Source organism: Amblyomma maculatum, chromosome 1, assembly GCF_055883805.1.
Source record: "Amblyomma maculatum isolate TAMU_Amacu chromosome 1, ASM5588380v1, whole genome shotgun sequence".
NCBI classification, from domain to species: Eukaryota; Metazoa; Arthropoda; class Arachnida; order Ixodida; family Ixodidae; genus Amblyomma; species Amblyomma maculatum.
This window is the reverse complement of record NC_139344.1, coordinates 31298856-31316789: the sequence shown is the minus strand read 5'-3', so window position 1 is coordinate 31316789 and position 17934 is coordinate 31298856. Positions and strand designations below refer to the sequence as shown.

Here is a 17934-nt window from a genome sequence, read left to right as displayed (position 1 = left end):
GATGAAATTAAAAACTCATTACATAATAATATATGTCAGCAAATGTACCTCTTCCCCAATGGTTTGCAACGATAAAACATTTTGTAATTCAATTGTTTGTATTATATAATGATTAATTTGATTCGTTTTACGTTTAGACATGCAAGCAGCACTTGCCAAAGGCACTCTTGGTGTGGCTGAAAATAATTTCTCCTAATAATATGCAGAAATTGTCGCCTTTTATTAAAGACTGCACTGAGACTCGTTAAGTTGAGGCCAGGCCCCATGCTCTCACTATTGGGCACTGCAGTTGACTTCACACAGTTAATATGAATTGCAGCTTGCCAATTTTTGTATCTCAGCATTGCCTTACCTCTCCTATTCTTACTTGTTCCCATTGTAGAATATGGTCAGTCTGAATGATAACAACGTTGTATGTGCAGTACTTGGCGCTGTAGCCCGGGAAGTCGCAACGCCCATCTCCTGCGAGGTCCACTTCCATTCCATCCAGCTGGCTGATGATCTGCACCCACTGTTCCTGGAAAAGCTGGGACAAAAATAAATGTGCATTTGTGAGCCGCTTGTAACATTGTGCCGAACTGTGTCACTCGATCGTTGCACTACTGCATGCGCGCGCTGTTTTTTCTTTTTTTTTTTATTACGCAAGCTTGCCATAAGGCATATTATAAGAACCCGTGCAAATTATTTGAACCGGAGAAGGCTCCTGCTCTTATTGCTGTCGGTGAGCCATTTGGAGAAGTCCTCTTCCCTTGTTGCGGTTTATCTCCCCACCTCCCCCCCCCCTTTCCGCAGGAAAAATCTAGTTGTGTATAACTCCTGTCTATGCTCCTGTCAAAACCAACTCTTACACTTCCGATCGCCAGCTGATCGCTTAGGGATAAAGAGGCACAACTTTGAGCAACTAAGCCAGTTCACTCTAGTGATAACGTTTCATTCGCGACCCCCCCCCCCCCCCCCCCCCTTTCTGCTTAAGGGTAAAGCCTCTTGGCACTTTTTTTTTTCTGTTTCCATCTCTTCATTCCTGACAGTGTCCCTCTTTTCTTCTTTTTCTTCTTATCAACGCCCATCTCGGTTTTCACGTGTTTCTAATTCCTGGCCGCCTCGGTTGGTGAACTTGGACGCGGCTCCATCCGCGCGACATTTCAGGGTGCGCTGTGTACAAACACCACACGGCATAAAAAAAAAAAAGGGGGGGGGGGGGGGGGGGGGGCTACAGGGCGGGAGTCATGCTGCGATAATAATCGGGCATCGAACAGAGTTTACTTCCTGTCGGCGCGCGCGTTCGCCGTTGCAGTCAGCTGACGCTGAACCGCGGCTGACAAACTACACCACAGCGCACAACTACGCAGTCCCCTTTTCCCCATCCCCTTCCTTTTTTTTTTCTTTATAATCAATCGTTATCTTTCATGAAGGGGCATCGTATAGTCAAAAGCAAGAGGAGCCTAAACACGGAGGTTTCAAGGTTCGGGCAAGGTGCACGAGAGAGTTTCCCTCCGCAACGCCCGGAAGACCGCTCTCTGCGATCTCGATTCTGAATTTCTAGTTTTTCGCTAACATCTCATGCCCTTGCTGCGGTACGGATATTATGGACCCCGAGCTCGAAAAGCGACTTCGGCGAATGAGTACCAAGATGGGACTCGACCCCCACAAGTACACGCCATTGAAGAATCCGCTGCTGAACCCCGACGATGATAGTATACGGCTTATATGGGTGCATTGGTGCGTGGGGTCGACTAGCATAACATTAAAAAATAATAAAATCCCATCGTAAGCTCGCCACTTGTTTATTTTGAGCAGTGTAGTTCACAGTGATCATGACAAATCTTGCTATATGCATGCCACAACGCCGAGCAAGATCGCCTGAGTTAAAAAAAAAAAAAAATCCACACTGTACTGTGATAATGCGTCTAAAGCTAACATTATCACAATCTTTTCATTTTACACTTACCGGCAGGGTTAGAAGAAACAGCGTTGGTACCGCTCCTTCACGCAGACTCAGTCTTGTTGGGATCCCCAAATTGCGAACCACATATCGGGGTAAAGCAAACGTAGATAAACGCTGTCTTCACCGATGCTGGCTGAATATTCGATGAGCTGTAGCCACTGTTTTCCGGAGGTTGGCATTTTGAAGCACTTGATGCAGAATGTTTTTCCTGCCGTCACTAGCTATACCTTCGCAGTCGGGGACTGCACACTGTAACAACCTCCCGCTCATGTCCCGTCAACAAACAATTCAGCGCTTCGATAACTGCCTTCGCGAACTCAAGAGTGTGACCAGTCTAGCCCAGAACTGTTCTGCACCCGTCGCGCACACGACGTAACACAAAATCGAAGGTGAGGTCAACGCCAGGGATGTATAGCGTGGCAACAAAACTTGCGAGTTGTGCTGAAGGGCGATGACGATGAAGCAGACGACAAGAGGCCCCCGGCGGTGCGTCGGCAAGCAAGTGCGACAAAACGGAAGTTGCGGCGTGCGGCACTAAGCAAAAAAAGTAAAAGCGCAGATGTGTCAGTTGTGACGTGTCAGTGGGCGAGGCCTTGGAGGAGGGCCAGCCTTTGCGCGCGCTAAAAAGTTGAAAAGAGGAGGAAAGCTGCGAAGGCGTATATATGCAAAATTTGATTTTAAATAACTCTGCTTCCAAATGCCGCATTTAAAAAATTTTTGCGGGAAGGTTATCTTACATCAACATTCTTTCACATACTAGGCATAGGGAAACTGTATTGCTATGGCTGTTTTGGGCCCCTTTAAAGACTAAGAACTGCAGGCCATAGAACACCTCATAAATAGATGTTAGCATGCAAGCAAACTATGATATCACGCGTAAGGATTAAAAAGCATTTCGATAACTTTTCATGTGTGGGGTATCTTGTGCGGACTGATGCCACAGTTCTGGGAGCTGGTTACAGAATCGGTATTGAGTTAAGGCTAAACTGGCCTCTAAAAAACGCACACTGGATATGCCAGCATCGCCACGGCCTGCAGAGGAACCGTGCAGATGTCGTTTGACTCCTCCCGCGCGGCTGGCTCGCCTGTTGGATACTCAAGATGTTTTGCATTGCAGCCTCTCCCAGGAAATGCATCCAGAGCTCAAGTTTCACTGATGCCAACATAGACACACTCTCTCGCCCTCTTTCACACTCTCTTCCTTTCTGTACTCCTGTCATGTTTCTTTCGCTTTGAGAAAGTAAAGTCAACTTTGAACCTCATGTTGTTAACCCTGAAAAAGTGTGTGTACACGGGCCACAGGCCACAGCTATCTAGTGGCTTTTCTTTTTCTTGGAAGGGGGGGGGGGGGGGGAATTAGGTTTCGCGGACCCCCATTTGAGAAACACTGCCAGTAAAATTGAGTCATTAAACCCTGTTATGGAAACTCAGATGTATTAAAATGAAATGGCAGTCCCATTTTGCCCTTCATATAATTAGTTTTTTTTTGTTGTTGTTGTTGTTGTTTTTTTTATTTGTGTCAAGGAATTTTAGTAAAATAAGGGTTACAATAAGAAAGCATCCAGCTTTGGTGACACATGTCTCGCGGGAGAATGACATTGTAGCATGTGCGCTGTCTAGAATCCTGAGACCAATATTTGGAGGCAAATGGAACTGATGCCCAAACGGCACCTTTAGAGATGGATTAGCATTAGCATAAGGTTCACGAGCTGCAAGGAGAAGTCATGAGTCAAAGCATGCGAGGGGCTCAAAAGACAAAAAAGCTGGCAGTAAACATAGCAAGAAAGATGGCACGGATCGCTGAGAAGGGGACAGCAGTAAAAATGCAGTGGAGGTAGGGGAGGGAGAAATAGAGAGATTTTGCAGCATTGGGAAGCACGAGGCAGTGGTGGAAAGGAGCACAGGCGAAGGGGCATTACTTGTACATTTCTGCAGCACTTAATTTTTGTGTGCTTTTTTAAAATATTGCCACTTAAATGACACTGAGGCCACGAAAGACTGTGCCGTGTCCATACAAAGCTCGGGCTTCTTGGTTCAGATGGATGGGTGAGGGGAATTAAACATTCCGGGACCTTTACAGTCAGAGTCAGACATGCTAATCCTAGGCCATGCAGTCTCATTTGTGCGGTATGATTAAGGCAGGCTTTACATCTGTGTTGGGTGGTTTTGCACATAATATGGCAGCCCACGGTTGTGTACTATTTGTGAGATAGATACAAATTGAGGGGTTAGTAAATAAACAACTGGCAAACAAGGATCCACAGAGGGAGCTGTGGTTGGGAGCCGTTAAAGCTGTTGTGTCGTACCCTTGCAGGCTGATTTTGAGTGTGTGTGTGTCCCCATATTTCTTCTGCACATGTGGTGCACGTATAATCACATGGGAAAAATCTCTGAAGCAGTCACATGCATATTTTACAACCATGTTTTAAAACAGCAGCATGTATCATCATGTGCCTGTGCTGCCATAACTTCATTACTCCTTTCTTCACTGTGGCATCCCAGCAACAGCATTTTTTCCCCATATCAGACTTCTAAGGAAGCTTCATGATCAATCAGGACTTTTGCTTTTTGTCTGGGCTAGTTGGGTCATGGCTAATTGATGAAAAAACAATGTGAAAGAATGTGGACAATGGAACGCCAGGACTCATCAGGACTCTTCCCGTGTTGTTGCGCGTTCAACAACACGGGAAAAGTCTCTTGACAAACACGAACAGCGCTCATCTTGTGTTGTTGCGTGTTCCTTCATCCACATTCTTTCATGCTGTTTTCTTTTTTTTTATATATAATTTATTTCATGACCAGTAAAATGATATTATACTTGTTTTTTGTTTTTCAACAGGTTATTATAATACTTTTTAAGTGATATTGACTCATTCAACATGCCAGTGTTAGGTTATAAATGTATGTACTGTACCAGCAATGCAATCTGCTTTTGCAGGTGGAGCTTCTAACTGGAGCCAAAAGAGCAACCACTGTCATGGCTGTGCGGTGAGTAAAAGTTGTAATTTTTTTTAGAATGCAGGATGTTGCATTCATGCAGAAAAGCATATTCTGTGGCCTTTGCGAGTGAAAGGTATATATATCACTTTGCCTAACGACATGTGTTTATGCAACACTTTAACCCTGTCGTGTGCTGTGTCGTGTGCCAGCTGCAATGGTCCCACAAGCTTTCTAGCATTATCCGCCCACCTTACTGTGATGCCTCCTACGGTACCTGCTCTCTCTCGGTATCCACTGTGTTACCCTTGAAGGGCCTTTGGTAATCTTGCCCATGCCCATTCTTGATTTTAACTAGGATATTATTGGCTTGCATTTGTTCTCTGATCAATTCTGCTCGCATCCTACCTGCAATAGTATTTCATTTTCCTTTCCATAGCTTGCTGTGCTGTCTACAATTTAACTTCCTCCCTTTTTGTTAGTCTCCAGGTTTCTGCCCCATTGCTTATTGCTACAGCTGATATATACTCCTTTTTTTAGGGATATTGGAAAACTGCTGTTCATGACATGAGAGCGCCTGCCAATTGCACTCCACTCCATTCTTGTTCTAGTTACGCTCTCATGGTCTGGATTTGCGGTTACTACCTTCCCTGTAGATGTATCCTTTATCGATTTCAGTGCTTCACAGCCAGTCATAAACTGCCATATTTTTTTCCGAGACCCATGAACATTAAAATGATTCCTTCATTATAATTTTTATGCCCACTGTCCTTTGTTTGCCTAGGTCTTCGATCATGCTTTGCAATTCGTGCAGAGTTACTTATCATGACAATATCAGAAAAATCAGAGGTTACTAAGGTATTCTTTATCAGCTTTTATCCCCTATTCTTGCCAATCCATTTCTCTTTACTCCTGTTAGCATATTATGAATTGTAGCTGAAAGATTGTGTCTTCTTGCCTGACACCCTCCTGGTTGGTGTTTTGTCACTTTATCTCCAGAGGACTATGGGTGCTGTACAGTCGTAGTACATATTTTCCAGTGCCTTAACATATGCCTTTTTTTACACACTGGTTATGCAATGCCTGCATGACAGCTGAGGTTTCAACTGAGTTAAACAATTTTTAATAATTCATGAAGGCTATATGCAAGGGTTAGTTATATTCTTTACATTTTAATATCGCCTGATTAATGATGGGAATGAATGTGGCCTGTTGTTGAGTAGCCTTTCCAAAAGCCAGCCTGGCCCTTTGATTGACTTAGCTCTATAGTTCATATCATCTGAATAGCAATTACCTCAGCAGAAGACTTATAAGCAGCGAAGGGAAAGCTGATAGTCTAATTTTGTATGTCCTCCTGATCCCCTTTCTTATGGACTAAGGTGATACTACCGTTCTATTTTTTGACATCCTTGAGGTCATGAAGCACTGAATATTCAGGGCAGCAAGTTTTTCTAGCACCATTTCCGTACTATTCTTCACAAAAATCTGCAATTACCCTATTCTCACCTGCCACTTTCCTGTTTTGCGCTGCGTGCAAATCTTTCTTTGCATTCCCTTTTGTTAGCTCTCGGGTGTCAGATTTCTCTTCACCACTGGCTGATTATTTTGGCCATGGTAGAGATCTGTGTACTTCAGTTACTCTTATTCATATTTCTAATGGCACTGCCCTCCTGGTGACATACATCTGACCTTTGCTAACGACTGATTTCCTCTCCAGTGCTTTTAGGTTACCTCCCTTCTTTAAAACCTGCGCAATACTCTCTGTTTTATACTTCACGCTTGTTCAATAGCTTTGACAGTTTGACCAGTTCTATTCTGTGTGTGTGGTTAGAGGCGTTCATACTTTTGACGTTCATTTATCTCCTTGGAGAGCTTAGTGGTATCCTGTCTAGCTACCCTAACCGCAACTTTTGTTCTGTACTCTGAAAATATATTTGCGAAATTTTCATTTATTTCATGGACTCTAAATCGTTATTCTTGGTTATAAGGGAATATCTGTTCTCCTGTGAGGTCCTGAATTAATCTACTTTCACTGTAGCCGGTAACTCATTTTATGTGCTTCTTTTTCACTTGTTTCTTCTGCTTCCTGTTCAAATCGTGGCTAATTTGAAACCCCACTGTACTGTGGTCTCTACTGCAGCATGCAGTATGAAGTCTGTACCAATTTTAGCCACGCTATTCAGTGACTTCCAAGTATCTGCAATTCTCCCATTTGAGGAAGAAGGTATTCGCGATTCATAAACTGTCTTAGTATTTCATGAATTCTGCTAATAGCTCACCACCTGCTGTTTCTTGAACCTATTTAATTGTCCCCCACTGCCTCATCTGCTGTCTGCTTCTTGCCTACCTTGGCATTCATGTTGTCAATTACTATAGTGTACTTTTTTTTTTTTTTTTTTTTTTTTTTTCATTGATGATTTCAGTTCATTATAGAAGTTTTGAGCTATCTTGTCATTATGACTGGACATAGGTGCGCAGACTCGTATAACCTTCAGTTTGTACCTCTTAGCTTAGTTGCAATAGCCGCTATCTTTAATTAATGCTATAGAATTGCTTTGTGTTGATCAGGTATCTCACACCTAACTCTCATTTACCTGTTAAACCACAATAGCTTAGTATGTGACTTCTCTCTAACCTCACTAAGCCCTATGATATCCTATTTGATACTCACTAGTTCCTCAACAGCACTGCTAGGCTAGCCTCACTGGATAAGACTGTTCTGGCGACAGGTTGCATTGTCTGCTGTGGCTGCACCACAGACCTGGTTATTGTTCGATCGCCACTGATTTTATTTATCCGGCGGATAATCACCGAGGCACTAGGATTTGAACAGTGGTCTTGTTGCACATCAGCTGGATTGCTCTACTTTTAACATCGCTGCATTCCCTTTTATGCTGGAGGTTTAATTTGCAATGAGTTTTCAAATGACTTTGCCCTGTGCCCAGCCTCGAATTCTGAGTACCCAAATGCTCAGATATTCATGAGGTGTAATGCAGTTGAACCCGGATATATCGAACTTGAAGGGGATTGTGAAATAGTTCGATATGTCAACCATTCAATATACATAAATAAGCTTGAAATGATACCATCTTTTTTTTTTTACGATACTTTTGATGTCTTTTGACTATACTTTTGATATTAGCGCCTGTGGTTGTGGCGAGCGAACTGTGCAGAGTGCCCATGATGGCTTGATTGCGCAAGCCTGATTCGATTTATCATGCCGCGCTTGGGGCGGGCGCAGTCCACTGCCACATAATCATTAGAAAATGTGATAGCTGCAAATGCTATTTGAAGCGAACAGTGCTGAAAGGCGGTGTTATGATTGCAGCTGACCGCATGCTTTCGTTTATTCATAGATGCAAGGATGGACGACTCTCGCAAAAACAAAAAATTAGCTGTGGTTTAGCTTGTGGTTAAACCTGGAGTTACACGAGAGCAATCTGCATGGCTACGCTTAGGTTCGGCTTGGAAGTAAAGACATGGCTTTGCACATAGTATACTCCATGGTTTTAGCTTTATTTATGCCATAAGGGAATCACTTCACGTATGAGCACCCCTTTATGGTTTTAGCCTTATTTATGCTATAAGGGAATCGCTTCACGTATTAGCACCCCTTGCCTCTTGTCGTTGACCAATCTCATTCGGCTATAGAAGACTTCTAGTGGTATGACATCGTCTCTACGTCAAACTCCAGGGTACACCACAGTCACAACATTCAAACGAACCTTCTGTCCTAGCAACTCGCTGTTGTCGTTCGCCTCTACCAACTACAAAGTTATCTGTCTTTTTTTTTCCTTCTTCTTTTACTTCTTTTTTTCTTCTTCGGACAGGCACGGCGAAATGGCGAGACTGTGGCCAATGTAGTTCTCGCTACAAAAAAAATTTGCCGTCTCTTAATGTCCGCACCCGCCATAGCTTACGCTGCACTGCACGTTCAGCACGCTGACACAAACGCACATCGCACGTCACCCACCACGCACAGAGGGTTCACAACGCACACTGGAGAAAGCGTCCGACGTGCGACGTTCTGTCTGTCGCAGGCTGAGTTGGCTTGCCGGCGCATGCATAGTGCGTGCTGCTGCAAATGAAGACTGGGAAAGACAGAAGAAGGGCGAGAGAAAGCTCGGCAGTAGAATGGGCATACCCTTGCACTTTGCTCTATTGCGATGTTTCCCCTCTCCCAAATACCACGGATGCATTGGCTGCATCTGCTCCGTACTGGCCATTGCCAAGCCGACTCCCTCTCGTTCCTTTACGCACATGGCTTGCAAATGTCACGTGCTGGCATGCGGCAAATGATCACCGCAGATGTGCGGGTCTTTGGGGAAAGGGCACGGCGCTGCTCTAGACCAGTCGTCGCCAAACTGTTCTCTCTCATTTCTTTCAAGCGTGGCTTGATCACGTCATGTGGCAAACGGCTGAGGGTGATATGATCATCTTTGGAGAAGGCGCACGTGTGGTGCGGAGTTCAATATATCGAACGGCCGATGAAATTGGAGTTCGATGCATGATGCAGCTTTTCTATACTTTTACATGGGATTTTCAGAGATATTCCATGAGTTCGATATAACTAAAATTCTAATTATCTGGGTTCAGTATATCCGGGTTCAACTGTATTCAATTTGAAATGAGACAAAACCACTAATTATATGGGGGGCTGACTGCCATGTTCTACTGTAGCTTTCTCTTCGGTTTCTGTTAGTGTGTTAAACTGGACTGTAGTTTTGCAGCTGTCCTCATTATATTCTGTGTTAGCAGTTAGGTGAAGGCGTGTCCATGGAAGCTTTATTTTTGTAAATTTTCTTGGCTGAGAATATGCTTTTGCAGCTGAAGAAATAGTAAAATATGCAGAAATTATTAGAGTATTGGATTTTACTAATTGGATTATGGGGTACTTGGTAACTGTTTTTGTCATATACCTTCGGTCTTCATTCAATCTGTGTAGGTTACATGCATTCTTTAGTGTTGGTTTGACCTTGGCACTGTGATATCTGTTGTGGAAAAGGTTCTTTTCATAGAAATCAAATATTTTGCTCATGTGAGTGATACAAACACTGATACAAAAGACAATAAGGTATATAGAATAGTTATTGTATAAGAATGATAAAAATGTTTTAATAAGATATTAACAAATTGGCCATTTCTTGCAGCCAAGTGAAAGCACTGTGGACACTGTGAAGAACTCCCGAACCTAAGCTCAGGGGTGTAATTTTAGGGCTCTGCCATTCTCTATATATTCTTTTCCTCTACCATTCACAGGGATACTGAACTGGCTAAACTACCGGAGGGGCTCTTGAATGTCATCAAGATAAAATATCCTGTGGTAAGCCTCTTTGTACATAGTGTCGCTCTTTTATTTGCATGATCTTGCTTTTATTTTATTTACTTTTTTTATTTTATTGTTACGAAATTGATGATTATTGGAGGCCATATGTATATGTAAGAAAGCTCTATTTGCAGTTAAAATAATATTGAGCCAAACTTTTACCTCCTCCCCTCCCCCCTCTTTTACCTCTTCTTAATTGTCGAAAATATTAAATCTGAAAATGAAGGCCCCCTAGGTATAACGAGAGATGTTGCAGGTGGTGACTAGGCTCATTCATCTCCTTGGCCACCGGCTTCTGGGTAGCCTGCAGAAAGGAGACACTGTTAAAGGTAGGCTTTGATGCAAAGCAAAGGGGTTGTATATATATTTTTTTTTTCTGAACTTAATTTAATGCCATTGATGCACTATGTAGTGGGTCTGGAAAACAAGCAAAAGTATATACAAGGCCGCTTCTGGCATTTGGTCAGTCAGTTTGGCTTCTCCTCATGACAAGTTGTGCATTTTTCTTTTGCACAACAGCACTGTTGTGAGTAAATCAAGCCCACTTGTAACGGCCTCAGTTATAACAAATGCTTTCTTACTGCGAACAAGTCAAAGCTACCGTCCAAATATGTGTTAGGGCTGTGGCACTGCATTTTAGACAGAATGAACAACAGTGGCGCACTGCTCAGTTATAATGAACAGAGGAATCCACAGACTCACCGCTGCGGTCAAGAAATGTGTGCTTCCCACCAAGGTGGGGACAGAAATGCAGTTCACAGGTCTCGCATACCACCCTTCAACCAAAATGTCTATGTGTCCGTAAATAAGTAAAAAAGATGAAAATGAAACCGAAGCCTTCGGAAGCTCACCCTTGCAGGCTATATAAAGTCAAGCGGCATGGGCTCGTGCCCCAGTTGGCAAACCTTTTGATGGTGAAGCAAAAGAGATAGGCGTGAGCAAGGGGCAGTGTTGAAAAGGAAACTGCTGCATATGGCCAGCGATTAACCGCCATCACCGACCCGAGGTACGAACCATAGTCATGAGGTATGTCTTGCTGGCTCACCCAGCCCATTGCCTGCCCAGTTAGATCTCCACCTTCTGCACTACTGCTGCATGGAGTCGGCGTGCATACATGGATGCTGACCTACCACCAGATGGCATGAACGCCTCAATTGCTACTGCTGTTATCGCGTTCCTAGAGCGCCTGGTCTCCAGAAACAGTCTCACCCGGGTGCATATGACCGGGCTGAAGAGCATAGAAAGTGGCTTGATGACATCTTATTTGGAAAAAAAGCAGACGCTCATAAGCTACAATTTAAAGAAAGAAATGACACTTTAGTCAGACTTCTATTGTTTGCTTACAACAGGACATGTCCTCTTGCTGTGAACTTTGGATACAACAAAGGGAATTCATATGACTGTCAAGTTTGTTGTAAATGGGCTCGGTTGTACAAGAGACCAAAGCCACCTTCAAGGACATCTCACCTTCACCTTAACACACAGTTTTACAAAGGATCAGGGCCGCGCAGCCTACCTGGCTTCACGCATCTAGGGATCAACAGGGTGCCATTAGGAGAGTGCCACTTGCAGGAGTGCAGCATGCCAATAGATACATTGAATGTTTCCAGTATGGGGGTTCAGAGTTAAACGTGTATACTGTAGTGCTATACTTTTGCATGGGATCTTCAAAGGGACGTTCTGAGTGTTTAGTAAATGAGCAGTTATTCAGTATAACCAGCATCAGCTAATGTGTATTCTGGCAGTATTTTGTTTCCTGTGCTGCGTGAAAGCTGGTTTTCATAACTTTCAGAATAGGAAATTTTGTCAAATTTGTTGCACAGCTTAAAGGAGTTTAGTGTGGGCTTCTTGTATCCAGTGTAGCAAATATGAAAGATATTGTTTGTAATGAACACCAGTTCTAAATGCAGCACTGTAAAGCTTAATTGCACCATAAAATCTCATATAACTAACTAAAGCTTAAAGACTTGTGTTGAGATGGTTCTTTCTCTCTCCGTTTTTTTTTTTTTTTTTTTTTTTTTTTTTTTTTTTTTTTTTTTTTTTTTTTCTGCGCACGTTATTAGCATGCTCTGGGTAGCCTAATTTTCCACATCATTTCGAATTCTGTCTGTGAAAGTTTTGCATCAAGAATTTTGTAAGCTTCTGTTTAGAAGTGCAGAAATTTTTGTGTATGGTACTCTGACAAGCCTTGAGATTTGAGTTGCACTTTTCTGCATCGCTTTCTGCAGCTGCCTCCATGATCTCCCGGCCTACGGGTTCCAACTTCACCACAATCGCAGCGCTTGCTGTGAATGAGGATGTACCACTTTCCACATTCACCTTGGAGCTTTGCCACGCACTTCGTAGTATAGGTGATCATCTTAACCCAAACTGCTTTTTTTACACTGCTGCAGTTTTACCGCAGTTGTTGAGTGTGATGATACATGTGGAGAGTAAGATGCTTCATACATGGATTAGAAGAATGGCAAGTTGGGCGAAGTGATGGTGGTTGTGAATCATGGTACGATAAGAATTTATTTGACATGCATAAAAGTTCGGCACCTGCGCATTTAACTCTCGATTATTCGAACATGAAGGAGAAGCCTAAGGTTTGTTTATTTCTGGAGTTGAAATGGAAGGGTATCCTTTTCAAAACCATTGATGTTCACAGGATCAGAGCATCGGCTAAAGCAAACCGGAAGTTGGAATTTAAGTGAATTCGAACAAACAAGATGTACTGTCCTCTTTATGTTCTGTCCATGTTCATGTCATGTCAAGGTTCACAATTACTACATCGTACCAGGTAAAGTCTCGCCTGCTTTTTTTACATTTCCTCTCAAACCTGAATGAGTACATACACAAACAGTGTATGTGCCCTTAGAACCAAAATCCTGTTGTAATTGGAGTGTAATGAAACGAGTATTAATGTAAAATAAAACCTTATTTATTCTTGGTAATCAAACACTGCAAAGAATGATTGATGACCTAGACAGGAAAAGTAGAAAGGTAGGCTTGAAAATAAATATGCAAAACACTAAGGTAATGTTCAACAGTCTCGGGAAGGAACAGCAGTTTACATTAGGTAGCGAAGCACTGGAAGTAGTAGGCGAATATGTCTACTTAGGACCGGTAGTAACCGCATATCCGGACCATGAAAGGGAAATAAGAATAAGATTGGGATGGAACGCATTTGGCAAGCACTCACAGATTATGACTAGCAGCTTACCAGTATCGCTAAAGAGGAAAGTATATAATAGTTGCATCTTACCTGTACTCACCTATGGGGCTGAAACATGGAGGCTAATGAAGAGGGCTCTAATTAAGTTGAGGACAATGCAGAGGGCTATGGAACGAAAAATGGTAGGGGTAACGTTAAGGGATAGGAAGCGTGCAGAGTGGGTCAGAGAAATAACTCAGGTTACTGACATTCTAGTGGAAATCGAGAAGAAATGGGCATGGGCAGGACATGTAGTGCGAAAAGAAGATAACCAATGGTAACTTAGGGTAGCAAACTGGTGTCCAAGGGCAGGAAAGTGTATCAGAGGGCGGCAGAAAGTTAGGTGGGCGGATGAGGTTAAGAAGTTCGCTGTGGATGCAGCTAGCACAGGACCGGGTTAATTGGACGAATATGGGAGGTGCCTTTGCCATGCAGTGGGTATAGTCCTACTGATGATGATGATGAATCAAACACAGCTGCTGTGTAGCTTCAGCTCTAGCATCATCATCTTTGAATTCAAGCAAAAAACACACTGACAGAAGAGAGACAGCAGAACAAAGCCTTAGTTTCTTAGACCCATCAAGAGGTATTAAATAAAGGGGCAAATAATTGGTATGCTTTTGGTGAATGCACCATACAAAACAGCAGGCCTATTCACAAGACATAGTGGGGCAAAGTGCATGAAAATCATGAAAAGGACAGAATACTCAATTTTTTTCGTCCGAATGGAAAGCTTTCTGTCTCAAGTGGGTCAACTTCATAGCAGTTTTAGAGACACTGTAATAAAATTTTACAAAGAATTTTATGATCCGCGCATGCACTCATTTTATCTAGACCTATGCTGGAAACCATGAGCTATCGTGATGACGATTGGGCGTCCACAGAGGTGATGTGCCAAAAACTAATATAAATCTCGCCCATCAGGCGGTAATTTCACATTTTTAGCCTAGAGTAGCATCAGTTTCAGTTTCCACACCCACGGCTATTACGGTGGAGCAACGTACACCTCATTGCCGAAAATTTTAGTAGGCCGTGGTGACCGCTTTATCCAAGGAATTCAAAACACTTTAGTGTCATCTAGTGACTAGTGCTAAAAACACATTATAGGCGATGCAAAGGAAGAGTTGTTTTCATTGAAGGACGCACTGGAGAGAGCATATTGTACAGTAAAGCATGACGAGCACCTTTGGGAAAAAAAAAAAAAAGAAAACACTGTGCACTTTAAAAAGTCAAGTGATATCTTCCCAAGGTGTGGTGGTGCGGGGTGCTGCAGTGATAACGACAGTGTTTGTGCTGCAAGAGGTCACTTCAGTAGGTTTTATGCGATTTCCAGTTCCGAGCTAAAATTACAAATCATCATTTCTTAGATATTTTAGTGCTCGAGCTATAATATATGAGGCAAGATTTTTTCATTTCCACCTTAGTATCATAACATGTTTTGGTCAGTGCTGTGTCCAGAGTAATAGCTAAAAGCAGAGATGAGAATTCGAACATGTTGGTCCTGCAAAGCATTACAATGTACAGCGGAATCTTGATGCGATTCTCATGGGAATGGAAATTATCTGAAAATCATACTATCCAAAGCAGACCCCAAAAGATGGCGAATGAAACATACTTGGCACAGAACTTACTTTTGTTATCGCCCAACAAGTAACCCTGTCATTTCACTCTTGACATTTTTGTGTCCAGAAGCAAGCTTTTATGGAATTCATGGAAAGGAGTCTCAGTTTTATTCCTTAGCTCCCCACCAACACCAAAGCTGAGAAGAGGATCTGAAACTTTGCACTTCACCAACTTCACCAGGCAGGAGATAGCATCAACAGATAAACATGGGGAGATTTTGTCAGTGATTGCCCAGCATCTTTGCAGGCTGCCAAGGTCAGCGCTATGGACTGGGGCAGGGAGGGCAGGAGGGGGGACCCCCTATGAAAGTAAAAAAAGAAAAAGAAAAAAGTAAATAGCAAGAGAAAAAAAATGGGAGGGGGTTCATTATGCAAGCAAATTTTACTGAGACATCAGCCATCACTTTTTCTGTTGTCTTTTGAAGGGAAATTTGGAGTAATGCAAGGTTTTTATATAATTTCACAATCATATTATGCTAACCCACGTGAAAATACGATCGTATCAGCCATACAAAAGCACATGGCCTCTATAGGTTGTCAGCTGGGCGGGGTTCAGGTTTTGTTGGAGGTCATCTTCCACAGTTCAGGAGCCAAGTTTTTGCTTTTCAATTTCCTTGCAGGGCCAGTATTTCGCCTGACTTCCGACTACATCAAGAAGCAGCTCGGGGCTTCTGCGCTTGACACGTGAGGACTCCATTGTTTCGGACTGCATTACTAAGGCACTGCTGTGCCTGCCACATAGGGCCAACATGAATATTATGCACGTAAAGTGAGGGGGCTCCTCTCTCTCTCTCTCTCTCTCTCTCTCTCTCTCTCTCTCTCTCTCTCTCTCTCTCTCTCTCTCTCTCTCTCTCTCTCTCTTTTTTTTTTTTTGTCAGCCAAATTCATGAGAACAGGGATTGGGAAAAATGCATGTCTGTTATGTAACATACTTTACACATAGCTTAAGGCAACTCTGCACCACCATGTACTGAAAATATATAATAATTTGGTCATTTGGTCATTAACCCTAGATCTGACATAGTTTTGTTTAAGAAACTTTTATATGTGATTAATTCAAACCTAAAGTTACAGGGAAAATGCTTTCAAGGGCATTATTCTGTGAAGTTTGCAGCAATGCGATTAGGACATTTATTGTGGGCTACCAGGGTACGGCGCTGCGGGTCTTTATCAACACAAGCAGTTAAACTTGAATAGCAGGCTTCTGTCACAAACACAGGCGTGCAACCTTTTTTTTCATATGTTCCCACTTCAGCAGCAGAAAAGCAAACTAGCTAAAATGTTTGGGATCTAGAATTTATTCCATCTCACCATATCGTCCTAAGTGATTTTATCAAACTGGTAGAAGCTGACAGCGTACATATAAAATGACAGATTAACCACTTGTCCGGTCGTTTTCCGTCTGCACTTGCCAACATATTATTAATAATTTAGAAAGCAAATACCAACTAGCCCATCTAAAGGTTGTAGCGGAAAGCACGTCCTTGTTTTCTTGGTAACAGTGCTAGTGATCCCTTTCTTGTTGTCGTCTTCTGAATTCAGATCCTCCGCCAATCTCGATGCAGTGCATGCGGTCGACCGTAAAGAAGAGCCGGACGGAGAGTAAATGAAGCCACACTCAGAATAGTGCAAGTAATTAGGCTCAAGGTGATCAAAAGGCTTTTACGAGAGGATTTGGCTCACTTTTTATCCTTACATCAAGCTGGACCTGGCTCACTTTCGATCTGACATTTGAATGCACCATGTTTTCTAGGCCTTATGTGGCAGCTTTTGCTATGATCTAGGAAAAAAAAAAAGTATAGTCTGCAGGTGTGTGTGGCACACACCAAGCGGCCTGGTCTGTGGTGTACTATCCTTTTTGCAGAGCCAATGAGTACCGCCTGTGCAACTGGTTGGGTCAGCAGGAAGACCGTAACAGGGTGCTTCTGTACCAGTGTGACAGCCAAATGAGCTCATGGACCCAGCGCTGCATCCGACAAGCTGACTGCATCCTCATTGTAGCCCTTGCTGACCAGGAACCACTTGTGGGACAGGTGCGCTCTGAATGATACAGAAGTGCTGTTTGTATACAATTAGTAGATAGCGTGTGTGAAATGTGAGGCAGTTAACGAGATTACGTTGGCTGCCTCGTTCAGTAGAGAATCCGCTCTTGTTGGCTTGTCGAGAAGATCCAGATTGGTTGAGAGGGTTGATTCTGTCGCATGTAAGTGAATAGCAGTTGGGAAATTGCATGAATTGTGATTACAAGGTTGCAAGATGACTTGAAGGTCATTATGATGTGTAAGAATGTGAATTAAATTCATTGCATTGTAAAGAAAATGGGGATAATCAGATGGGAATCGAACCTGTAACCTTTGGCTCGCAAGTCATACATACTTACTCCTGGGCGTTCGAAGCACATTTAAACAAAAATTAAAATGAAAAAAAAAAAAAAGAAACTGTATTCATGTCTCTAAAGTGGTATGCAAAGGACACCTCAGACCACTGGTGATATGCACTAGCACTATCGTCTCATACCCCTAAAGCAGAGCTTAAATGTCCCTCAAATTTTTGCGTTTGTTGAATTCTTCAGGCACCAAGTGTTCATAGCAAAAAAAGTAAATAAATAAAAGGCTTGTTTGCTTCGTGCTTTAAATATGTTGCCCCTCATTCAGTTAACCTTCATTTGTCATGAATTCTAAGCCAATCAGCTTCACACTACCCGCACTTCTAGTTGCTCCAAAGGCATGCTTGCACCTATACATTAGTACTGATGTATGCTTGTGTGGGATAATTGTTTTATGTACTTTTATGAACTTATCCTAACATGTGACTAAAGAGAGGATGACAATAAATATGTAGTGGTATATTTGCCGTGTTCTTTATGAATCATAAAGTGAGCAATTTGTGGTAGCACATGAAGCATTTG

At 42.8% G+C, this 17934-nt stretch overlaps 1 protein-coding gene across 4 annotated transcripts in view; it reads left to right on the top strand.

Annotated features, from left to right (window-relative positions):
• Positions 1-17934, top strand: part of sws (patatin like phospholipase domain containing sws) — a 130589-nt gene that overhangs the window by 69778 nt on the left and 42877 nt on the right. For all 4 annotated transcript variants that reach the window (XM_084587921.1, XM_084587923.1, XM_084587919.1 and 1 more), the window contains exons 17-22: positions 4884-4933; positions 10142-10205; positions 10465-10537; positions 12437-12559; positions 15647-15710; positions 16891-17059. In XM_084587921.1, the coding sequence (XP_084444047.1) occupies positions 4884-4933; positions 10142-10205; positions 10465-10537; positions 12437-12559; positions 15647-15710; positions 16891-17059 (543 nt within the window). The remainder of the gene's footprint in view (positions 1-4883; positions 4934-10141; positions 10206-10464; positions 10538-12436; positions 12560-15646; positions 15711-16890; positions 17060-17934) is intronic.